Raw genomic sequence first — 26,074 nt, forward strand, 5'->3', positions numbered from 1 at the left:
TCATCTTACCCATATTTTACTCATTAAATATCTGTTTCCCAGGTCTTTCCTAAGATCTGTCCCCTCCATTTCCACAAGCCTCAGCCTGTTACCTAGCATCAGAGTTGCTGAACACCTGATGGTCCCCACACTTCTGGAATTCTGCCCTGTCCAAGCAGCTGGTTTGAGCTGTTTCTCTGAAACGTGGCAGCTCCTGGAAAAGGTGCCTTATAAACATTTCCTCACCTTCATTCTGAATTGCCATAGTTGTTGTAGGTCAGAACTATGTAATTTGTTCTGCATTTTGTTTACTTCATCTAAAAGAGTATTCTGCCAATTTTTGTCTCCTCTTCCTGACACAGATTTGGTGTTTTAGCTCTACCATCACTTGGCTATGATTTAACGTTTGGGGAAAAAAACCCCAACACTTTATAACTGAACAATTGTTCATTAATGGACAATAAATTGCTGCTTAAAAGTCCTGCAAATTAAACAATGTGCAGTGCAATACAGTAACACATTTCCTTTGCAAACCCTTGTGCTCTCCAAAACCAATTTCCTATTCTAAGGATAAACTATTACTACTAATTTTATTCACCAGGAAGCACTTCAGTCTCAAACCAAAATCCCTGTAAACGTAGATGGAGGTTTTCAAGGGACATCAAACTTTATTGCCTGTTATTTTCTCTTCTTTCTCAACAGGTTGTTTCTCATGGGACCAAAGTTTAACGTATGGACGGGTTTTCTTCGATTCTTCTCCACAAACCTTTTAAACATACTTTGTAAAACTGAATTTCTGTCACTCTGGTATGTTCAGGGGCCTACAACTGCTGCTGCTGTGTCTGTGATGAGCTGGTGAGCTCCCTGCAGCCTCTGTATCCAGAAAAGGAAGGTGACACCAACTGGACCTGCCAGTTACCGGGGCACTGCTTTCTCCTAAGCCTGGGCTGCATGGCAGGACACAGGGGAATGCACCCCAGCTCCTTTTGAGCTAGTATCAGTCAAACTACAGTTGGACCACCACTGTGTGGAGGAAGCCTTTCCCCTCTTCTCGTCTTTCTTCTGTTCCTCCAAATCCTTAGAATTCAAAGTCCTTTCTTTCCAATACCATAACTACACAAAAGCAAACCTCTGCCCCCCGCGTCTGCTTTTGCTACAGCCCAGTACAAGCACACCTTGTACTGCCACCAACGGTTGCTTTGACTTCCAGTTTCTGAAGATCAGCCCACTTTGTAATCCTGGTCTCTTAATTACGCTTTGCACATTGTAAACGTCACTTTAGCTGTAGTTAGCACCAAGAAAGTGGTCCCTCATCCTTTCTCCAAATTGGGTCCTTCCACAAGTATCTTCCACCTGTGGAGACTCTGCTGCTGCTCCGGTTTTACAGGGAAGCTGGAGGGTTTTGATTTGTTTTGCATATCTGTTGAGCTGTATTATGGGAAGGAACATGCCTCAGTAATTCAGGCCTTCTGAGTTTGTTGAATGATGCAGCAAGCTTCTTCACCCTTTTTGTTGTAGAGCTCATGCTCAGCAACTCAGTAACAAAGGCAAATATTGTCTGATGGACTCATTCTTTTAAGGAACATATTCCATTCTTTGCCATGAAATAAGAACTCTGAGGAGATGTGCTGAAAACTTTTATTTTCAGGACTTTGAGACCTGGAACGTTTAGGATTTACCAAGGTCACTGGTGGAAGAGAATGATCTTTCTTGTTTGTCTGGCTGAGAGGATTGAGCTGTGTATAAGGAGTGTAGTGTAGTTATTGTCTTTCACTGACCTAGTGGCCTATGGAATGAGTGCAACCTTAGAAGCTTCCCTACACTTCCTGAGGGGATACTCCACATAGGCAGGGTATCTCCCTCTTCACTTACCTCACCCCTTTTAAAGATATGGGAAGAGGGTTATAGATGGGAGTGGAGTGCAGCGTGGAGCAGCATGACTCACCATAGAGAGCTCATTTAAAACCTCTCTGCTGACAACACAGGAAGGAATGAAGAAAGATTTTCATAGACCCATAGAATGGTTTGGGTTGGAAGAAACCTTAAAGATCATCCAGTCCAACCTCCCTGCCATGGGCAGGGTCACCTCACACTAGACCACGTTGCTCAAAGCCCCATCCAACCTGGCCTTGAACACTTCTGGGGATGGCACAGCCACTGTTTCTCTGGGCAACCTGTGCCAGCACCTCAGCACCCTCATACTAAAGAATTTCTTTCTAATATCCAATGTAAATCCTCCCGCTTTCAGTTTAAAGCCATTCCCCCTTGTCTTATCCCTACATGCCCTTGTAAAAAGTCCCTCTCCAGCTTTCTTGTAGGCCCCTTTTGGTACTGGAAGGTGTTCTATGTCTCCTCAGAGCCTTCTCTGCTCCACACTGAACAAGCCCAACTCTCTCAGCCTGTCTTCATAGGAGAGGTGTTACAGCCCTCTGAGCATCTTTGTGTCCCTCTTCTGGACTCACTCCAACAGGTCCATGTCCTTCTTATGTTGGGGGCCCCAGAGCCAGATGAGCCATACGCAGTACTCTAACCCAAAATGAGTGGTCAGTATTACAAGCCATGTATGAGGAGCACTGTCTGTGGCATTGCAGGAAGAACCTGAAGTGAAACCCTGAGTGCACGACCAGAGCCTTGCCTCACTTCTGCATGATCTATCACAATCCAAACGATAAACAAGCAGAGAAGCCAGTGTGTTCAGATGCAAACTACTGTATGGCTATATGGCATTCACCTTTTGAGGGCAGGAACTGATACCGCCTAAGAAGAGAGCTTCACAATTACTATAGAAGATTAGATTCAGTTAGGTGACTGAAAAATAGCGTGTGACTGAAGATGTATGAAGATCACAGATGTGCTGAACAGACAGACAACGTGTTAGCAGATAAAGGTTAACCAAGTAAAAGATGCAGATGGAGGGAGATTGGGACAGCAGGCTAAAAAGCAAGGCTAACAGGGGCATTGAAAGGCAATGCTAAATTTAGCGAGAGACCTAACTTTCAAGCATGAACAGAAAGTTATTCTCTCCTCTGCATATATTCACTCAAAGCACAGCAAAGGCGACTTTTGATTCTCACAGACAATATGCAGAGTCTTAAAATACATCTCAAAATGTGCTTTAGGACACTGTGCCCAAGATCTTCCCACACAGGAACACACTGCTAAGTCGTGATTTAAATGAGGTCTGACATTTCCAAGGTGTATTTTCAATGTAGGACAAACCTAGCTTAGAAGCATGCCAGGATTTTTCTTTTCTTTATGGCTATATTTTTTTTTTAAAAAAAAGTATTTATTGTTATTACAAATATTGATGTTGCAGTTGCGTGATCCCTACAAAAAATGTTTTCTGCTCGCACTGGTTCAGGGATCCTGGTTGCTGAGATGCATTGCTCTGCTCTGACCTGCAGCGGTTTGCAGCTGACTTACTCTGCTGAGAACCAACTGCAAAAGCAGCAGCTCATTTTTCAGCATTAAATTACTGGGGGGAGGGGGGGGGGGGGGGGGGGGGAAGAAAAGGGAAAAAAAATCAACCTCTAGAGAAATCACCAGTATTTGTCTTTGTTACTATCACAAAACAAATTACAGTTTTAATAAAACAGTGGTTACTGAATAATAAGGTACTTTCTAAATATATTGTGTGGGAAATGATTACAGAAATAAGCTTCTAACACTCTATACGTATAGAGATAACACACATCCAAACTAAGAGACAGAAAGACAATATGCAGTACAAAAATTTTATTGACATGAGCTTGGGATGACTGTTCTACATACAAAGGTGAAGCGTTAGGAAACAGTTCAGTAATCCTTTCCTCTTCCAGGCTTAATCTGAGAAAAATGCTACTTTGGAAGTTATAGGCATGACCATGCTACTGTCCACAGCTCTTAAAACCATCCCTGGGCGGCCCATTGGCAGGCACCCAAGTCTGATCTTTGGAAAACTCCACACTTTCCTCTGCCTACCATAAACCAGGACCTAGACACGAGCGTTTCCACATCACTACCATTCACAGGTATGCAACTAGTGACCGTAAAGAGAGACTGGGGAAATACACCCTTCATAGAAACTCTCCCTCTCCTGGGAACACGAGCTACCTCTGTAGTGGGGGGAAAATGATAAAGACTTTAATTTTAACTGCAACTCAAGTATAATTAATTCCACAGCAATTACATCTTAAATCCACAATAGAAATTGATAATTACATAGTAACTCAAGTTATCGCTACTACATTATCTCTGATAATACCGTAGTTAAGCTTGCGCTCAAATTCCTTTTCAGTAAAGTCTGTTTCTGTAAAACACTATTATTTCTCAGATACTTTTAAAACACTAATGAAGTATATAAAAGTTTACAGTATACAAGAAAAGCTAAGTTAATAAATGATCACATTGTCTTCAGTTTTATCAAAGAATAAGAGTCTGAGAAAAATAACTTATTGCATTTTAATTTCTCAATCTCTTTCCTTTTTTAAAAGATGAAAGTTATAACGGAAATCCATGACACTTTAGATGAAGAAAAGATTGGGAGAAACAAAATCACAATTTAGCAGGCAGAGGATGGGGAAATCAAAGTATTCAGTATGGCTCGTAGCTGAAAGTAATTGATCTGCATTTCCAATCATTTTAGTTATTGCCACATTCCATTAAGTTTTCAATAAGTGAAGATAAAAACACGTCTTTAAAATGCATGTACAATAGCATTAAGCCATTGCTGTACATATTGTGCAACTCATCTGAATGCAGTTTAACACGTGAACTTAATAGAATATATTTATGTACAGTATATACACAAACAGAATCCTCTGGTAATACCCCTGAATATTATCAGTTAAATGAGTAATTGTTGCAATAAAAGAAGAAAAAAAAAAAACCAAACATCTTTGAAAGTGGCAAAACTGCCCATTTCTGAAGTTTAAATCAATATAATTTCTAGCTGATTTACACAGAAATAAAACTGTGGTCCTGTACAAACTTTACATTACAGGGAAACAGTTTATTTTAAAAAAATATTTACATATTTGAATACTTGGTTCTTTGCGATAGAGCTTATATGAACACAGAAAATAGTATGGTAGGCAGGTTTATTTATTAGATTTTTCTATTGGTTCTTTTTTGTGCAAATTCCAGATCTCTCGTTTTGTGGTGTTATCTGCCTCTATTTGCCTTGTATTACTGCTGCTGCTTTTTTTAGTATTCTGAGAAGGCTGGGTGACTTTACTTCTAGGAACAGGAAGAAAAGATTTAACTCTTGAAACACCCAACTCTGTCTTTGATTTACTGTTGCTGCTTTCCACAGTTCGACTGCTGCTGAGAGGACGCGTTCCATCCTGTGACCAAAAAAAAACATTTTCTGTATAAATAATTATTGCTATTGGTTGAAAAACAACCAACCAACCCTACCAGCCCTATAGAACCCATGTTATTTACAACCTTTTGCAGTTTAATATGACAGCATCTTACTACCTGGTGAAGAAACTATGGCTCTTTTTTGCTTCTTTGACTGAAAGGAACTATCATCAACACCTTCAAATACCAAAATAGGTCAATGGGGTGTTTCTCACTGAGAAAAAAAACTTAGATTTGATTCTCAGCTGTGTCAGTTTTAGAAGTGCCAAAATAAAAAATGCATGTACTTCCTTCCATTAGTGTGGAAAAAATGACAGCTGCAGACACAGCTAAAAGGGAAAAACGGAAATTTAGGTAGTTATGAGCAAAATATTCAGCATTACAGCTTGAATAAAGATACTCATTTTTGTACCAGCAAGGCCATAAATAACGACAAAATAATTCTGACAAAGGCCAACATTTCGAGAATGGAAGCTGAAATGGTAGTTACATTTTAATTATTTGTGCTAAGTAGCTACAGTCTTAACAACGGGACCATATTTGCCCTGCCCAAATTTAGATACCTGAAAGTGCCAAAGCCAGGTACATTGTCACTGGTTGTTCCTTTATAGTCAAAGAGAAAGACGTTAGTTAGGCCATTTTATGATGGTCACTAACTTACATCTTTTATGAGATGCCTACCTTTCCACTGACAGGAAAGGGGAATTGGGACTGTTGGCATCAGCTGAATCCCAATCACCTTCTGGGCAGCAATATCAGAAAGTTTATTTTCACCATTACCATCAGCTACTGATCTTCATGTAAAGGTTGCTGTCATGAAAACAGACTACTCATCGCCACATATTCCTTATTAATGCCTGATTCCATAATTTTTTTTGTATTCTGGATCAAAGATTTTGCATCTCTTACCAGTTTTCTCTTTCCCCTTCAAGTCCTTGAAAGCATTTCTTATTCCAGCCAACTAAAAAAGAATAATTATGGGTATGTTGCCCTTTGAAGTAATTTGTCTCTTTGCTGTTGGTAAGACCTCTGTTCCTGCAGTATTGCTTTTGTTACCTGCAGAACTCTATTTACTTTCAGAAAGCAAGGCTTTTCTAATTGCAGACTTTTTCGGACACCAGTTCTTGCAGCTGAGTGTTTATCATTGTTACAAACTGCCTCTAAAAAGTTTCACTTTTGCTTGCAAACTGAGACTGTGCTCTTCCAGATTGCTGAGAAATTTGTTGTAGTAATGACTAAATCCAGAACAGATCTAGATTAGATCTATTAGATCTCTTTCCCCTCTCACAAAAAGTTGGCTTGGCTTTCCTTCATTTTGGCCAACATTTGCCCACAAAGATATGGGAAATTATTTTTTTTTTTATTCTGTATGAAATCTTTCGACTAAGTTCTTCAAAAAACTCAAAGGTAGCCAAGCCTGTCTGCCTCCAAAGTCAACAGTTATGCCTTACACTCTTAAAAGGCACTGCAAAAGAGAAAAAAATCACTAGGAAATATTTATGGTAGGAATGGATAGGTCACCTGGCTCACCAACTGATCCAGGCATGACCACTATGTGGAGCTCTGATTTGGAATGTCTAAAATTAATATTTAAAGAAATATTCAAAACCAGTATATCTAAACGTGGATCTGCAATGTCAAAACTTTTTCTGTTAGCAAAGACTGTTCCCTGGATTTTAAGTAAAATTACAGAATATATCCCAACATTTTGAATGTATGTGCATGAAAAAATACAATGGTAAGGGTGGTGGGGCATCTCATCCAACTTTAGCTTTTTTAATGCTTAGGTCTGCAAGTTAAGCTGTTTTCAAGGCTACTTCACTGTACCTGCAGAAAAAATGGAATATCTCTAGAAAACAATGTGTCAGTAAGATAAAAGTGGCTGGACTGGACTCTACAGAACCCGTTTCGAGGGAACATAGAGGGCCTAGAGAGGGAACACAGGCAACAGCTTCTGCTCTGGCTCAGGTCAACTGAGCTGTGTGCACAGAGGCTCTCTTAATGTTCCAAACCACAGGCAGCCAGAAAGAAAAGAAAAAAAAATGTAACAGAGAAAGCGTAATTATTGCTTTATTATCCAAAGAATGAAAACTAAATAGGATGTAATTTCATCTTCAGATTTAGCAGGGATGTTAGCACCCGCAATTAATTATTTCAGTTTCTGAAAAGACAATGCCAGGACCTGTTAGGCCTTCCAGTAGTATTCAGCTTATCCTCCCATTCTGAAACTGCTCTGAAGTTTGTTTACATTTAGACATTCAGTTTGTTTAGATTCCCAGTATCACCCAACTTACAACATAGGGTTTCTTTTTTGGTTCTCATAAATAAGATGGCAAAATAAATATATTACAACAAATAGCGAGGTAGAAAAAGAAACTGAATACCCTTAAAAAAAATAAATGCCACTCTTCACAAACTCTGGTAATACCATCTCTTCTCAAAATTTCTACCCCTGAGATCAGAGCTTTTACACCAGAGCAGCTCAATTCTACTTAGATAACAACACTTTGGAAAACAGTGGTTTGAAATAATAAATATTTGGGTGACCACTACAAAATAAATAAAGGTACAAAAATGAACCACGAGCCAGCAATTTTACATGAAGAATTGTGAAAAGTTTTACGCTTTTGCAAACTTACTGTCTAACATTAACTGTGGGTGCTGGAGGGTGAACAATGAACCCAGGTTTTATTTCTCTTAAAATCTGATCCAAATAACATACAAAGTAATGTCAACAATACTTGGCCTAGGGAGATGGCTTTATGTAAATATGAAAACTGAAGCAAATACATCCATTGTTTAATGAATCTTTAGTTTCTATTAAGACACATGGAAGAGGCTTGGCATGGTACGTCTAGCAAGTTTCCTAAGAATCATGACAGTTTATTCTAGCAATAAACAGGGCCCTGGAACACAAATTCTTTGGATCCAATCAGGAATTCAAATTTTGAAGAAACTCAAGACACTTTCTCTATCCAACTATAAAAATCATTACACTTACCTTTTGTGCTGTTGTTTTATTTGGGTTAGTACCACTTGCTGAAAACACGGGATTGTTCTGGGAGTTACCGAACATCATTAGCTCATCCTTAGAATCTGCAATCTAAAAAGGAGAGGAAAATGGTGATTTTTTTAGTTATTCACAGCAGAGATTATGCTTCAATTTGCCAAATTTTACAGTCTTTATTTTCATATGGTTTCTGTGCAATACAATGCATAAATATCCAAAGAACATTTAAAATATTTTCCCTTTACTCTTGAGTGCATTTGTAGGAAATAAAGGGAGAGATTTCACATCAACTGTTACTAGAGGAAAGTGAAACGTACATTTCCAGAGCAATACTATTCAGCAGAGCTTAAGGGTAGTTTCCCATTGAATTTTATCTAGCCCCAGGAACATCACAGAAAGGAATGATCTTTTTCTATTCCTCCTGCTATGTGTTTTGCCTATTTTTTTCCATCAGCCCCTGTGACCATCAACACAGAAAGTCTTATCAGCCTTCTGTCTTCACTGAAAACTGGGTATTTTATCCTGGGGCAAGCTGTTCTGATTCAACTCAGCAACTGCAAAAGTTCTCAATCCAAACATAACAGAGGCAGCAGAAACATATTTGAGTGAAAGGACAAATCAGAGAGTAGGTACAAGTACTTACTTTGATGGCAGCCTGAAATTACATCACACAAAGAAAACATGCAACAGCAACCCTCACTTCTGTAAGACTCCACTAGGCAGCTGGCGAATTAACAACAGAAATTCCAGCCATGGATGGTTCCACCCATGGTGAGGAAACTGAACAAAAGACAGTGACATCTATCTCCTTCCTTATCTAACCCATATTTCCTTGAATTGTAAACAACAAGCAATTACATTTTAAATGTTATTAAACACAATTTTCAATTGGTTACCATTTCTTTCAGCACATCCCATTCTTTCAAGGATGGCTATGGTAAATCCCTGCTAACTGACTAGAGATGAGCTTGCCAGCTTGGCACATGTGACTCATGCAAGTACTGTAAATACTTTAAACAACCAACCCCAAACAAAACACTATAATAAAGGATCTCATTAAATAGGTTGAAAAATCTTCCCAAACACAGTATTTCTTTTTTTAATAAAAACTTGGTTGACTTCTAAGGATAAACAGAATACTTAATAAAGCAAAACTAATGAAACTGCTGTTCAGGGAGATCCTACAGGATGTAATGCACAGTCTAACTGGACAATAGCTGAAGACTGACTCCATCTGTGTTTCAAAAGATACAGAACAGCTGCACTGGTGTTAACACAACTGGCTGTCATAGCCATCCACTTCTGCTGTGCTAGGAGATAAAAAGGAAAAGAAGAAACAGCTACACCTACAGGGAGAGCTGGATGCTTTTACTGTATAAGGAAAAATGAGAGAGATCCATGACTTCACCCTCTGCTCCAACAGGCTTCCCATAACCACCCACAATCCATTCCAGTATGGAACACAGCCCCAAACCTGAGCTTTGCAAGCATCCCTCACCTTCTTCTGCCACTGTTAAAGAAAATGAATTTTTTCTTTTTTTTTTTCTGTCCTGGTTTAGCAGTAGCAGTCATTTTTTCTACTGGTGCAGCACTGTGTTTTGACTTTAGACCTGGGAATAATACTGATAAAGCCGATGTTTTCAGTTGTGGGTCAGAATGTTTACCCTGACCAAGGACTTTGTGAGTCTCATGCTCTGCCAGGGAGGAGGAGAAGCCAGGAGGAAGCAGGGACAGGACACCTGACCCAAACTAGCCAAAGAGGTATTCCATACCATAGCACGTCATGCCCAGGATGTAGAACTGAGAGTTCCGGGAAGGGCTGGATCACTGCGGGGTGGGGGCGAGGTACCGGTTGGTGAGCGGTTGTATTCTCTTCCTTGTTATTTCCTTTATCATTATTATTATTGGTGGTAGCAGTAGTGATTTGTGTTATACCTTAGTTATTAAACTGTTCTTATCTCAACCCGTGGGAGCTGCATTCTTTTGATTCTCCTCCCTGTCCCTCCAGGAGCGGAGGGAAGAAAGGTGGGGGGGGAAGTGGACTTCGTGGTTCTGATTTACGGCCTGGGCTTAAACCACGACATTTTCTTCTTCCATTCCTTCTTGCTTGGGGAAGCAAAACTGCATTTTTCTTACACAGCAGAGGAGCTCTTGAGCCAGTTCTGTGATGGCTATTGGGATTACATCAAACAAACCAGATGTGCAATGCGTATTAGGAAAAACTTCCTGTGTCCTTAAGGCTACAAAATAGTTTCCCAGTGGAAGCAATGATAGCGTGAAAGATAACATGGGGAGCAATAACGCAGCTATTGTCACCTGTGTTTATGAACTTACAAATTTCAGCCTCCACTGAAAAAGTCTTTACACGAAAAAACAGGGAAGGTGTAATTTAAAATAATGTACATTAAACTAGAGCATTTACCCTCAAATGTATAATTTATTAGTTGACTTTGGCTTATTCCTAAATAATTTAATTATTTTCTTCAGTTCAAGCAGTGCTTGTAAATTAAAAATTTATTTTAAACACACAGCAAACAACTGCACATGGTAACGTAGTAGATTATTTAAAAGCCTTGCGTTTACCTTGCTTATATCAGGCTCAGATCTGCTGGAACACATACTCTGAAGTTCCTGCACAAGATCTACTTCATCATCAGAACCAAGGGACAGTCTCTGCTCCAGATTTAATGTTTTCAATTGATCCTTCTCTGAAGATCTGGTTAAAAAAGAAAAAAAGAAACAGAGAGAACAATTAAAATTAAGCTATGATACAGAATTTAAGAATAAATATTATACACACCTGAAAATAGTAATTTCTTTCCAAATCATCTTTACTACCAGAAATTATTCTCTTCATTCTGAAATTTAACAAAGGATTCTTCTGCCTACTCTCCCCAAAGATTCTCCTCTTTTTAAGCTGAAGCAATCAATTTTATCCCAACTCTCCTTTTTGAACTTCATTTTAAACACTTAAAAAAACCCTAGCATACTGGAAGCATAAATATTCTATGCTCTCTGTGCCTGAAGAACCAAGGCTTCATATTGAAGTTTCAAATGCAGTTCCCTCTGGCTAATTCGTACACTTTCTTAGAGAAACTCTGTATCATTTAGACTAAAATGCGTGCACTATACCATTGTGAATTGCCATTCAGTAAGCTGAAAGAGCCAGAGGAGTTTTTAAAATATAATGCCAGGTGAGAAAAGCATATGGGTGGCTTTTCATGGCACAGTAACTGTTCTCAATCAACTATTCTCAAATCACAGACTATTCTGTTATATAAAAAAACAATGCAGTGCTGCAAGGTTTGGGTTACAGAAATAGATTCTAAAATTATATCAAAATTATTTTCTCTCAAAGGTTAAAATTGAAAAGGATTCCTTTCTTCAGATTTAGAACCAAAACATTAACAAATATAAATTCTTCATGTATTCATTATAATGCGCAAGTTTACAACATAATTTTATCATCTTTCTTGTTTGCTAAATGTTATAAATACCGGAAACTAAAACTTACTTGGTGGTGAGAGAAGCTCTTTTCTTACAGTTTGGTTGCAACATAGTCTTGGATTTTATACCTGCACAAAAGAGAGATTGACTTATTAGTGTGTTATCATGTACACTGATTTCTTTATCCTAAAATCTGTGATAAACTGGAAAAATGGGTTACTATTTCCTGCCTAATTATACCAATAGACTCTGTCAAAGATCAGAATACATCCCTTGAAAGTGCTCAGAGTAGCATTAGGAACTGCGCAAATGGCAAACGGGACATGAGTTGCCAAAGCTTTTGTAGAAGACAGACCATTAAGTTTCTGTGTGAGGCAGGTGAACCACCTTTCTGGTTCTCTCAAAGAGAAATCACTTGTCAACAGGAAAAGATTTACATTTGCTTCATTTATGTAAAATCAAACAACTTACCTTTGGAATCAGGAACAACATTTGATTCTGACAGTCAGAAATGGAAGGCTACTGAAATTCATCTTTTTTTTTAACTTACATTCACATATATTAACTGAACTCCAAGAACACTTTCAGGAACAATATACAGTATCAAACATCCTACTTCAGGTTGTGTTCATCTGATATTTTAAATCCTCTTAGTGAGATTAGATAAATTCACAATTCAGAGAACCAGCAAGCAAAATCAGGACATTCAGTTGCATTTCAGAAAAAGCAGACTTTTTTCTGAACAAGAGCCAAAGAAATGAATAGCTCAATTTAACATTACAAAGTACCAGGCATCAAGTATTTCAGCCTTTTATGTATGAAGCAATTGAGGCTATAATCACTGTTTCTAAAGCGTATGTGAGGAAGCCTCTTTCTAAATCCCATCCTAACTCTCCTCTCTGAAGGAGTTACCTTCATTTTCTGAAAGCAAAATAAGTAACTTGTTTTTGTCCTCTAGAAGTTTTTCCTGGTTTATATTGTATTCAGTTATGGTATTCCTACGTTGCTCTTCTAGACGGATGTGTACTTCTAGAAGAATGATATGATACGCTGCTTCTGTACATACCCAGACATTATCCCAGTGTGGTGAACTGCTTGTTAGATGGCTTATGATTTTGAGTTGAAAAGACATTTCAAAAGTGTCAGCTACTAAGGTAACTTGAAAAGTTATACACACGCATAGACTGAGTCATATAAAGCCTTCTTTACCAAGCAGCATACTGAAAATGATGTAGGAACTTCCTGAAGGTGTTACAGTACCTGTGACTACAAAGCTTTTTGCAATTAAAGTGAAAATCAAACATAAATCTTTCATTTAAAACCAAAGATCTCTTCCTTCCACTACAGGGCTTCTAGATTGACTCAATTTATCTAGTAAAATTGAACAAGGGAAGCATGGTCTGAGGATGCATGTATTCATTTATTTTTACATGGATTCAGACAATAGTTATAATTGTAGTAAACCTATAAAGCACATGTAAAAACAACCCCAAATGTAGGCATACTGCAAACTAGGTGCAGAAATAAGAAGCTTTCTCTCATCCGGTGTTGGGGAAAAGACTGATAGAGCATCGTTCCATGCAGTATGAGGTGGAACCAGTGCTCGCTCTTCCACCATCTTAGCCAAAGCCTACCTCATGATCAGACATCAGAAAGGCATTAGAACAAACAAACAAACAAAAATAAATTAATTACGATACCTGATAGCCATAAAGAAATAATTTTTTTTGGGGGAAAAGTAAACAATTTTTTACTGGTAAACATAAACATGAGCGTCATTTAATTGAGAATTTTTAATTCACAATATAGAAGAAAAGTTGGATTCATATCTATGCAGCTTAATCCCCCACACCTCCTTTCAGAATTGAAAATATAAGGCTTTACCTTCAGTATGTGTCTCCTGTTTATTCCATGACTGAGAGGATAAATGGCCTGACTTTTTGCGAGGACTTGTGCTCACTTTTCTCCAAGAAGTATTCTCACCTCTTTTCTTAGTACAATTTTTGTAGCTTGAAACAACGGATAAAGGAAAATTTCCTCCCTTAAAATCTGCTATATAATTATCTAGCTCTGAAACAAAAGTAGAACAATGTTAAGAAGAATTGACTGTTGCAAATGGTTCTTCCTTAACTACCTTATCCAACTACTTAGTTTAGCAACTAGAAGTGCTTTTAACCACATGCCCCCCATCATTACTACAGTTATGTTCTGTGCAAGTTTTGAAAAAGGGATTGAAAAGTTAAAAGCCCCACTTTGGGCATGTACAACTACTTGCCTTTTAGACAGTTCATTGTTACCTGTTCTGGGTAGAGGACAGCCATGCAGAACAGCTTTATTTAGCAAGATACTGAGAGCAGCTTTAACAACAGCCTGTTGACCTTGGCTAGGATTTTTTTTGGCTATTACTTGTCCTGGTACAGATGGTCTTTTCACAGAGGCTCTGGAGAGTATTGCTTCTTGAACTCTGGGAGCTATCACAGCATTCCATAATTTGGACATCCACCTGTAGGCACACAAACAATCCCTCAACTTCAGAGATAATTATTAAACCCCAAGATTTTATACTTTGGGTAACATAGCAGATTTTACATTTTCACGAAGCACATATATTTTGGACTTAATAATGTACCTTATGTCAGAGAGGAACTGATTTTATTTAAGGTAGAGTTTACTTGTTTCTTTTATATTAAATTATTTCACCTAACTTTCTTCAGGTTGTTATGGCAAACTATTTACCATCTGAGGCTTTGCCTCCTTCAGATAAGGACTATAAAACATCCTTTTCATTTTAAGGCTAACAGAAAGGATGTCCCAGGAAGATGTGTGTTCATGTATATACAAAAAAACCCCCTTTCACCTTTGCCAGTGCATGGAGAAGTTTCCGTGCCTGCAGGTGTTCATTCATAGCCTACTTGCTGCCAGCGTGAGAAAAAGGAGGTATTCAGTTATGAATGCACCCTTTCCAGTATTCCTCCACTTCAAAACTTATCCAGTTTACAAGACTTTTCTGTTCATAGAGCTGCCTTGCTCTCACTCTCCTTTTGTTTATTTGATCTATGGTAAACTGTTTCCAGGATGCCGTGGGCTTTCCAGATAGTCTGGTTTAGAGACTGGGTCTGATTACAAGAATTTGATTCAAAAGGACATGGTTCTTCTGGGACTTTTGCTTTTCTAAGAGAGAAATATTACATTGTTTTAGCACAGAAGTGAAAAATTTGTGTTAGATAATAAATAAATGCTATTTCTTACAGCTTATAGTTCTCAAGGGATAAAGGCTATGAGTTTCAGACTTAGGGCTCGGCTCACATCTATAACAGACACTGAAGCAATCTTTTTCAGATCAAATCCAACTTTTTTTTTGTTATAGCCTCTTATGGGGGGTAGATGGTAAGACTGAGAGTCAGAGGGTTTATTTATAAGAAATTATAGGCTATAATTCTGTGTTTCAGCTCTGCAGAAATCCATTTGAAAAAGTGAAGGATAAATTGTCAGTTTGATTTAAATGAACCATTTTGTTGTATACGCTGATACACAGAAACCGTCTTATTATCCAACAGATTATGATGACCTGCTTTGGCTTTTTTGTTGTTTTTTTTCTGTTTGTTTAGTTAGAATGCATAAATTGTTTGATAGATGTATTTCTGGTTGGTTATGAAGCATAAGATTGAGCTTCTATGATGTATAAACATGCTATGAAGTGCTGGTATAAGCTTGATAAAAGTTACATTACTTAAAAAAAAAATAATACAGTTGTTAAAATAAGATGTAAAATGCATATTGGAGATGTTCCTTGAGGCTTTCTTAGCATAATACTATAGATACCATTTCATATAGATACAGCCTGCATCTGCTAGCAGAGTTAAGCTACCAAAATAAACAATTGCTTTACGTTTAGTAATAAAGAACTCTCCCTGTTTCTGCTTGTGTAAGCTTTTGACATTTTGCAGTACTATCCTATTTGCAGTACTATTTCTATTTTGCAATAGAAATGGTCAGAAACGAATGCTGCAAAAATAAAATTAATTGAGCCCATTCTAAGCTAACAGTTAATAACTGATGGATTGTACAGTGCCATCCTGTCTAAATAAAATTCCAACCTGGTTTGGGCTCATCTTGATCAAGTCCCCAGTTGATACTTGCGAAAGGTAGAGCACACTCCTGCCCCTGAAAAAGAGCTGTAAAGTGAAACTCTTTCCTGTTGGAACATCATCTTTAATTTCCTAGATCAAAACTGGGGAAAAAATGTAGCTAGAATTTTCCTCATTTATTCACTCTACGCTCCAAATCATGGGAAGCTACATGAAACAGCACACAGCAGGAAACAATTTCCTGTCATGCCTTCTCTCCCCCTTCCCAGCTGCCTGCTTCTGCCACTTGCCTCATGCTAACACTTAGCCCAGAACAAACCCAGACTGTAGATAGCTGTCTACTGTCTTAAGGAATTAAGCTGGCTCAGTGAAGCTTTAACAAATGCCAAAAGCAGCAGAATAGCACAGTGGAGAGAAGTGGCAAGAGGACAGGAGTAGTTAATTAGACTGAAATATCAGCAACCAGTGAGCTGCTAATTAAAGCTATTTATCGCTAGTTATGTGACCACACTGTTAGTCATCATGCTGTTAAACTAAAAGTGTCCAGTAAGTGCTCACTGGAGCTGTGCTTTCTGATTGTTTATTAGTGGACAAAAAAAACAGATTAAAATGAGAAGTCAGATGGCATATCACTACTCTAGAAGACATTTTGGTGTTGTGCCCAAAATAAAGCACTGTGAATCCAGTCAAAGTTACACACAGGAGAAATCCAAACACAAAATGCATTAAGGTGTTTGAGGAACAGTTTTTCTGTCCTCTACTAATGCCACTGCAATAAATAAATGATTAAGACATTTCAGAGGACATGATTCAAAAGGGAGGAACAAGACAGATACATGGTATAATTTATTCTTTTTTATTTCACAGTACCCATAAAATTTCAAGTCAGTGTTACATCCACATTAGATGGATTAGATTAGATTTAGTCTTTGATAATTACTCTGGATATTCTAGATAATTATTCTATTAGATATTATTAGATATTATTCTAGATAATCTGCCTTTAAAAAAAATACAGAAAATGAACAAGCAAAATGTTCCAAGATCTGTAGACAGAACAAAAGATAAAAAAAACACTGCATATGCTAAGCAAAGGACCCTGTAAGGTCAGGAGAAACTAGTACAAGACAGAAAAGTCAGAAAAAGAAGTGGCAATTCAGGAGAATGCTATGAAGCAGGATGAGAAAAATAATGTCTCATCTCTAGAAACCAATATTATTATTGGAATTCTGAATAATTTTGAATCTCAGGGGCTCACTAGAATCATAGAATAGGTAGGGTTGGGAAAGACCTTAAGATCATCTAGTTCCAACCCCCCTGCCATGAGCAGGGACACCTCACACTAAACCATGCCACCCAAGGCCTCATCCAACCTGGCCTTGAACACTGCCAAGGATGGAGCATTCACAACCGCCCTGGGCAACCCATTCCAGTGCCTCACCACCCTCTCAGTAAAGAATTTCTTCCATAGATCCAATCTGAACTTCCCCTGTTTAAGTTTGAACCCATTACCCCTTGTCCCGACACTACGGTCCCTGATGAATAGTCCATCCCCAGCATCCTTGTAGGCCCCCTTCAGATACTGGAAGGCTGCTATGAGGTCTTCACGCAGCCTTCTCTTCTCCAGGCTGAACAGCCCCAACTTTCCAGTATAGCCAAGCAACATCTTAGCATGCAATTAATCTATTTTGCAATTCTGTAACTATTTCTTATATCACTTGCTAGCATTTGCAGAAAAGTTGGAATGTGAGCAGATGCTTGTGCAATTGTAGGCAAGAAGAGACAAAATTTTCATCATTCTTCTCTTATTGTACTGGACATTTAACCATGTGTATATATCTGCCTTATTTACTAAGCTAATACATCTGTAAAATTGCATGTACATGTAAAAATGATACCAATAGTAAAAAGAGTTAGGAATCATTCTCCAAATTTCCCACGTGTACAACTTTAAAAGGAAACTTTATCAAATTCTGAAACTCAGAATTCTACAATTTTATTTTGGTCTGTTCACTAATGAACAGCTTTCTTTACAATGCTCTCTTGAAATGAAGAACAAAACCTTTAAAGGGTTGAGGAATATTAGCCATTGCAATGCAAGTAATATTGAGCAACGTCTGTGTCAGAAAATAACTGAAAGATCACAACAGGACTGACTTTTAACCAGTGTTAGACACCCAGTTCACACTTGTGCCCTTGAAATTACCTTTCCAGTAATTAAATATGAAACAAAAGTTTAGAACTTTCAATTTTCACTAAAATACTTGCAAGGCTGTTCAGTCAGGTGGAGTTTGCGAGAAACGTAACTACTACATTTGCAATAAGTATTTAGCTGGCACTGAACAGTGTCAAACAGGAAACAGCAATCTTACTTCACTGTCACTTGGCCATGACCTGGCACCACTGGACAAGAGAAGAAATGTTTTGGCCCCATAAGTGCTTCAGGTGCTCCTAGACGTGATAAGCAAGAGTTCAGCTGGTGCCAAACAGCAAGAATCCAGTCTATGATCTTGCACACAGGATCACACGGAGGAGGTACTTTGCCTCTGAACTGCAGGGAGAAAAGATATTTGACATGAGGCCTCTGCTGCAAACACTTTTCCTTGAAACTCCAGGAAGGCTTGTTTGTTTTTTCTTTTCCTGCTATATTGCCATTAGATAAGGCAGGAACATTCAAAAGCTGGTCAGACCTTTTTATAGAGTATACGGAAGTTTTCTTGTATTAAAACTTATTTCCCCAACTAGACTTTAAAAGATATCTCCTTATGCATAAATTGACATGCCTCTACTTTTCGTGGGAAACTGAGGCACAAATTTTTCAGCAGTGCTTTTTTTATGGTGTTTAAGATTAGGATTACAAGAGATACCTACCATATCCTCTGCAATATATGTGATATAAATAAGGTGCATAAAAGAACATACAATCACACTGAACAGGAAGGCATGTCCTCAGTGGACTTCCATATTCATTTTAGATTTAGCAGCAATGAAGGAAGACGCCTTCCTCTAAGACTCACATTTTCCAGTATGCCTTGATAAAGGCAAATTATTTTGTGCCAGAAAAATCTTCTATTTCATCTGACTCTAAATTACAGTCTTCATCATCCTAATCCTAGGATTATCCTCTGGAACAGTCTGAATTAAAGGAAGCATTAAAAGATGCACTAGAGCTAGTATTTGCTACCACTAAAGCCAAAGCTTCTTGACAAGAGTCTACACATAAACAAGGTAAAGTTCATATAGAAAAAAACATTTAAATTGTTCCAATATATTCTAATAGTTCAAAATAAGGGCAAAAGAGCTTTTCAGCTGAAAGCATTAATATTAAGGCACAAACAACGTATCAGAATACAGAGCAAGGATCTTTGAAATAGTCTTTTTGTGTTCAAACAATAAATAAGCTTTTACTTTCCTTTAGCTTTTTATAAGAGATTAATCTTCCTTTTATTTTTCACTTTGGAACCCATGATTTCAAGCCCCACACCAACTGGCATTTGAGTTTGCATTTAGGCCATGTTTGTATTAAAAAAAAAATAAATCTACTGGCACACTGGGCATTTTTATTCCTTATTTAATTGGGGAAGACAGAGGAACAAACATGCTTTTGGGTTTTTTTTTCCTCCAAATGGCCACCATCTGCATATATGCTTTAGCAGTAATAAATTAAAGGAGATTACCACCCAAATCTGTTCAACTTCAGTCAGAGGTAGAAACCTATTACATTGTTAAACTCTAACCTGTGAGACTAAGGAGTGCTTTTAAGCCTAAATAAAACAGCCTGAAAATGACATCTGTTACCTGGTGCTGCAACTCCTGGTAGGCAAAGCAGTTTCGCAGATTAAATTTGATCCAGCCTTTGTCTCTGAGTAAGTTGGAATACCATTGCTTCTGGGATTGTCTGCATTGCTGTATTTCTTGGCTTAGTGCTCAAGTGAAGACAGTCCTTCTCTTTGATCTTGAATGATCTATGATCAAAGTTTTTCTCTCCTTTTATAAAGGGGCTTAGATCATGATATTCTCCAGTGTAGACTTGAGGATACGATCTCTCTCCTTACAAGGATGGAGGAGAATTCTGCTGCATGCTATTATTGCACTGTCCTCTGGCTTATACCTCATTCCAGCACTATAGTGTATCTGCAAGATACCAGCTTCTACCACTTGTCTAGAGACAACTGCGACCCTCCCCATCCTTTCCAAGGATTCTGGAAGCTATTCATATGCTCAACCAGACAACCACTCATAGCACTTCCAGCTTACTATGTCTGTAGGGACCCAAAGATTTAAAGTTACTATGTCTGTAGGGACCCAAAGATTTAAAGTGCACATGGAAAAAAGGGAACATTCTTTCACACAGAAAAAAGTACTTATAATAACTATGCACCTGAAAAAAGTAACCTAAGTAACCTATTAAGAGTTTCACTGATACATTTCATGATTCTTTTTTTATATTCTGTATTCATGTTCTTGCTATTAAAGAGTACCTAAGTTTCTAAATTTCCTCATTGAAATATTCAGTTACTGCACATTTCCTCTTCAGGATCTCTTTGAAACAGTAAGCTTTCATAGATGAGAACTGTGGCATAGGGTACAGGAGATGACATCCCCAAGGATAAGAAAGACACATACAGCTGAACACTCAAAACCAACAGTAGGTCTGTTGTTTCAGACTGAGACTTTTTAATACTGATAGCTTTTTCTATTCCTAGAACAATCTCCCATTTTAAGCCTGTTCAAAACTCTGCTGCCAAAATTATTTTCCTTTGCAGCTGTTTCAATTAAGTTCCCCCTCCCAGCATCTAACACTGCCTGACTGTCTGCAGGAGCTGATATCACACCGGAAAGGTTTTCTTCCGACTAACTTTCAGAATTCCACAATTCTGCTTTTGCCCACATCTCTGTTTTCATTTTGCATCCTCCATTTATTTATTCATGTTAAAAACAGACTTCTCATCTTTATTCTCATTTGGACTTTTGTTGCAGCTTCAGCAGGCCTTTCAGTTCAAAACAACTTCCTTACTGATATATTCTTATGCCTCTTTTCTCTTTAATTTGAAAATCATAAAACCTCTTTTTGCTGTTTAAAATTTAGCCAATACACCCAGGACATATACTATCTTATTTTAGATATATAAAATCAGTTTCTCAAGAAAGGAATTTCATGTTTGCTGAGCAGATTCTTGTTATCTGAACAGATTCTTACTATCATGCTCACACAGGAGATAAAAGAATTACTGAAGGATGTTTTCATACAGTGGATAAACAAGTATCCAGTGTGCCATTATTTGCAGCCAACTTGAGTGTTTATGCTAATCAGCCATGGCCACACACCTTCTTAAATGAGGCCAAGCACAATATTTACAGATACACAGAATCTATCTTCCCAGAAATGAGTGGTTTTTTCCTGAAACAACTTTGTTATCTGCTCAGCTTTTGACATTACCACTGTACATATTTCACAGACCTGGTGATGAACAAAATTGCGGAAACAGATTCAAGTTCTTACCTTGTTTATAACTTTTCTTCTTAAAAACCTCTGAAGCAAACCACGCATTGGTTCCCCATCCCACCTAAGTTGAACCCAACGGAAATGCTGCTGAACCAGCAGGTCAGAGCCATGAAGATGACACTTTGCGATTGTCCCCAGTAAAAAGCAGTTCTTATGAAAGTAAAAGGCACCAGAATTTCCATCTGCTAAAAAAGAACCATAAACCATTTTACTGGAATACTCAAAGCTTTAACACGATTTCATAGAAAAGCAAGAAGCACTGACATAGAAAGAAAATAGCCACCATAAATTAGCCTTAAAACTTGCTATATTTTGTTAAGAACAGTTATTTGCTATAAAATTAAAAACTGAATAAATTACATTTTTATGTTGTTCCCTGTTTGCCATGTATTATAATACAGCTGTACTGTAGTAAAAACATTTCTCCATCCCAAATTCTTTAAATACCTCTTTGAACAGTGCAAGGATTTTCCGAACTCCGATTCTCAAGAGGTGCCAGAAAATCTCCTAGTAATTCAGACAAAGAAGCTCTCTCCAAATTTTCTAAAATCACAATGGTTGTCTTGCTTGCAGGAGGCTGTTTAACTGGGACCAGACAAGCTGAAATATAAAAATCCCATTAATGTCTACTTATGAAAATTGACTTTATATATACAGCTTTTACTGCTAATGCGACATAGGATTTTTATTTTTTGCCTTTTCACTTGTTCACAGAAGCAGAGAGACTGCATAAGATTTTCAAAACTGGAAGCATAAAAATCAAACAATGGAAAGAATATCATACTGTACAATAAGAAAAGAATTGAAAGCTAATATTAAAATATATTCCTGAAATGGCTATCATGGAATCTTCATAGACAGGAAGGATTTCAGCACACTGAAAATAAATATAACACAAAAGACAGCAAAGAACTCTGAAAACATTAATTTGCTCTAAGACATCTTAAACTTTTAACATGTACTCTTTATACTACATAGTGATGAAAGGATTCAGAATATTCCACATTTGTAAGAAACTTAATCCAGTAGTATCCTGGGATGCATTGAGAGGAGCCTGCTGGCTGAGGGAGGTAATCCTCCCCTTCTACTCAACCCTGCTGAGGCCACATCTGGAGTATTGTGCCCAGTTCTGGGCTCCTCAGTACAAGAAAGGTAAGGAGCTACTGGAAAAGGTCCACAGAGGGCCACAAGGATGATCAGGGGTCTGGAGCATCTTTCGTATGAGAGATTATGGGAGCTGGGCCTGTTTAGTCTAGAGAAGACTGAGAGGGGATCTTATTAATGCATATAAATATCTGAAAGGCAGGTGCCACGAGGATGGTGCCAGACTCTTTTCAGTGGTGCCCAGTGACAGGACAAGGAGCAATGGCCATAAATTAAAACACAAGAAGTTTCACCTCAATTTGAAGAACTTCTTTACTTGGGTAGAGCACTGAACAGGCTGTCCAGGGAGGCTGTGGAGTCTCTCTCTGGAGACATTCAAAACCTGCTTGGATGTATTCCTGTGTAACCTGCTCTAGGTGGCCCTGCCTTGGCAGACGGGTTGGACTGGATGATCTCCAGAGATCCCTTCCAGCCCTAATGCTTCTGTGATTCTATGAGATTTCTTCTTTCTTTGCTACTATCCTCTCTTCAAAAATTCTTCAATATCTTTAATAATCACACAAGTAATCAGAGCTAGTTTGAGGCACGAACAGCAGTGCCTGAACTTAACAGGCATAAAAAATTTTTATATATTTATATGTGTGTGTGTATATATGTACACATACATATACATACACATAATTTTTTCACATTTCAGATATTTTCCTTTAGTTTTCCTGATACTAATATCTTATTTCCTAAAGATACAGTGCCTTTGCAAGTCTTCCTGTAATACTAAATCCCAGATGAATGCTTCTGTAACACAAGTATTAAACAAAACACTGGTTGTGCGTATATCGTGTCTTGCATTGTTTCAGAACTTTTTGAGGGTGGTACTAAAGATGGTCATTAAGTAAAATGATGAGTAATAAAGCAAAACTTAGAGAAACTCACTGTAGCTGGTGACTGCTATGTATTAGCTTATTATTGCTAATTATTATTGCAGATTCCTGAATGTTACTGCCCTGTTTTACTACGAGGATATAGCTGGATGGCATGGAATCATTTAGAAAGAGGAGCGTGCTCTCCTAGGAGAGAAGTTATGGCAGAATAATGGGGTAAAAAGCAGGCAGAAAAATGAGAGACTCAACCAGCAGCATAATGCCGAAATGCAAGCACAGACTATTAAGAGAAGTGTGCGGCTGACACAGAGTAAAGCATCCAAAAGAAGCTTTTGTAAGTGGCTGGTAAACAAACCGGACTAGGAATGATTTTCTTGCCTGCAGGCCAGACACCAAAGCCTAACTGACTTCTGACTAAATGTTCTCTTCTCCTCTCCCAGCAATGTGATGGCACTGAAAATGACATGCGGAATAATCACTGACACAAGCTATGCCCCGAACTGTGATCAGGATTTCCTGGGAGAAAAAAATGACCTAGACTGAAGTAACACTGGGAAGTATGCTAACAAACAGAACATAGCACTGCACACAATTGTACAAGCCCATGGGGTAGCTCTGCTTTTGCTCAAGAACACAGATTTTGTCGAGGTTGCCATCAAGAAAGCCAGTGAAAGCTCTAGGATGAAAGCATACTTGAAAAATATACCCCACACTGCAAATACACAGTAGGTAGAAGTCAGCATTCAGTCTCACTCACTGAATTGTATTTTTCCTGTTAAAAAGTTAGTAATTCTAGTTTGTTAGAATAAAACATTTGCTTATGAGATTGGTAACCCTCTTGGTGTTTCTGATCTGCCTAAATTGAGAAGGAAAAAGGTAGGTGCTGATTCTCTCAAAGCTCTGGCTGTCTCAAAGTTTCATCATGGCAGCATAGGAGAATGCATCCACAGGCGCTGCACTAGTACAATCAAAACTGGTCTCATTTCAAATGCCTAAAGCCCAGCCTCTTTCAATACAGACAGTGAAACATGTAAGTTACAGTTCCTGGAACACGAGGTTATCCCAAGCAATAATGACATTTATCTCTTCTATTTTTAATGTGAATGACCATATTGGATAAGAAGTAAAGTTAAAATCTTAGAGCTGTAGAAGAGGCCATAGTACTAAAAAGAAACCCCCCAGATTTTTTGATGAAAATGAGGTCTTGCGACCAAGGTTAGATTCAAACTACATTGCTAATTTTTGACAACAAAAATCCCCCAAACGAAACACTCATTAAAAAAAAAAAAAAAACCCAAGAAAAAGAAGAAAGCTGTAAAGGGATGAAAGCAGCTACATATCTGAGAACTGCTTGCAAACAGCAAAACTGTATTTGAGCCAAAATTAATTTAAACAATACCAAAGAAAAGGAAGCGTATCACACAACTGACCCATGTGCCCCCATTTTTCTGCTTCTATATTTAATTTGCTCATTTTCAATGTCATTCATCTTTGGCTACATTGTCCTTTTTTTCCCCTCTTCCAATCATTCATCATGAATTTACACGGGTACAGCCTAATGACCACTCTGAGAATGCTTTATTGTGGAGCACCCAAGTAACAGGACTTTAATCTACGTGTAGCTATTCACATATATGAAGAGAAAACTCTTTATTTCAACAGAAATTCAACTTCATCCTGTAGTAACTGTCAGAACACACATACGCAGTAAAATTTGTCTGTTCAGGTGACAAAATTTGGTTCAGATCCACACATAAGTATCCAGTAAACAAGCATATATCAAAAGCAAGTGGTCTGACTTTTAAAGAACTCCTTCACTGCTTTTTGTTTCCAGAAAGGTAATAATTATAGCTTACCTTTTCATATCTTTTTCTTAAAAAATATAACAGCTATAGTAAGGCAACAATAGACCTTTATTTCTGATTCAGTAGATCTGAACCATAGCACATAGCATTTAAAGGCTCACAAACAAAGGGAAAACCAAATGAGCAAAAAATATTAAGAACTATTCATTTTATTTAAATGTCATGAACTTTTGACAGAGCTCCCTATTAGACTGTCACGCTTACTTCTACCTCAGTTTAGACTCTTATCATTATTCTCCAAGCACCTGGAAAACTATGGGTTCTGTTAAAACATGCTACCATGCAAAAGATTTTACTGTTTTTCTTTACTTTGTACCATTAAAAACTTTCCTAAAATTACCAAAATCAGTCCTGCTGAAATAACCTTACCACTGCTGATGAACAGTTCTGCAAGCTGCTCCTTAGAGAAACCAGCATCGACTTCAACTTTAACGATTTCACATGTGAATCCTGCAGCCACTTGCTTTTGCTGTGTTGAAAATTTACAGATTTGGTGAAACGGTGCAAACTCTAATTTATGAACTAATTTAATGTATATGTTTGTGTTAATACCTTCACGCAGGCTGCTATCTGATATGCTATATAGTCTTGCAAACTTCCTTCTGGACCATGGAAAATGACATTACGATATTGTTCAACCTACAGACAGAAAATAAATTATTCTTCAAAGTTCAGGTTTGGATTTTTTTTTACCTAGATCAGACAATCAGCATCTAACAGCCAAAATTCTTTGGTTTGAACTACTGGAGTTAATAATCTTTACTATATTATTTTCAAAATAGGCAATATTTTCATACAACATCTTGGAAATATATTGAGAAATTTAGATCCTTATTTGTAAAACTACATGA

At 37.8% G+C, this 26,074-nt stretch overlaps 1 protein-coding gene across 1 annotated transcript in view; it reads right to left on the reverse strand.

Moving 5' to 3' along the window:
• Window positions 1–5,057: 5,057 nt before the first annotated feature.
• Window positions 5,058–26,074, reverse strand: part of CTTNBP2 (cortactin binding protein 2) — a gene marked incomplete at both ends in the record, with an annotated part of 86,328 nt that continues 65,311 nt past the window's right edge. The window contains 11 exons of the mRNA XM_080635781.1: window positions 5,058–5,303; window positions 8,324–8,425; window positions 10,916–11,048; window positions 11,847–11,907; window positions 13,664–13,849; window positions 14,077–14,282; window positions 18,240–18,418; window positions 21,371–21,558; window positions 21,821–21,973; window positions 25,593–25,692; window positions 25,776–25,862. Coding sequence (XP_080491907.1) covers window positions 5,058–5,303; window positions 8,324–8,425; window positions 10,916–11,048; window positions 11,847–11,907; window positions 13,664–13,849; window positions 14,077–14,282; window positions 18,240–18,418; window positions 21,371–21,558; window positions 21,821–21,973; window positions 25,593–25,692; window positions 25,776–25,862 — 1,641 coding nt within the window. The remainder of the gene's footprint in view (window positions 5,304–8,323; window positions 8,426–10,915; window positions 11,049–11,846; window positions 11,908–13,663; window positions 13,850–14,076; window positions 14,283–18,239; window positions 18,419–21,370; window positions 21,559–21,820; window positions 21,974–25,592; window positions 25,693–25,775; window positions 25,863–26,074) is intronic.

Source organism: Psittacula echo, assembly GCF_963264785.1.
Source record: "Psittacula echo genome assembly, chromosome: 1".
NCBI classification, from domain to species: Eukaryota; Metazoa; Chordata; class Aves; order Psittaciformes; family Psittacidae; genus Psittacula; species Psittacula echo.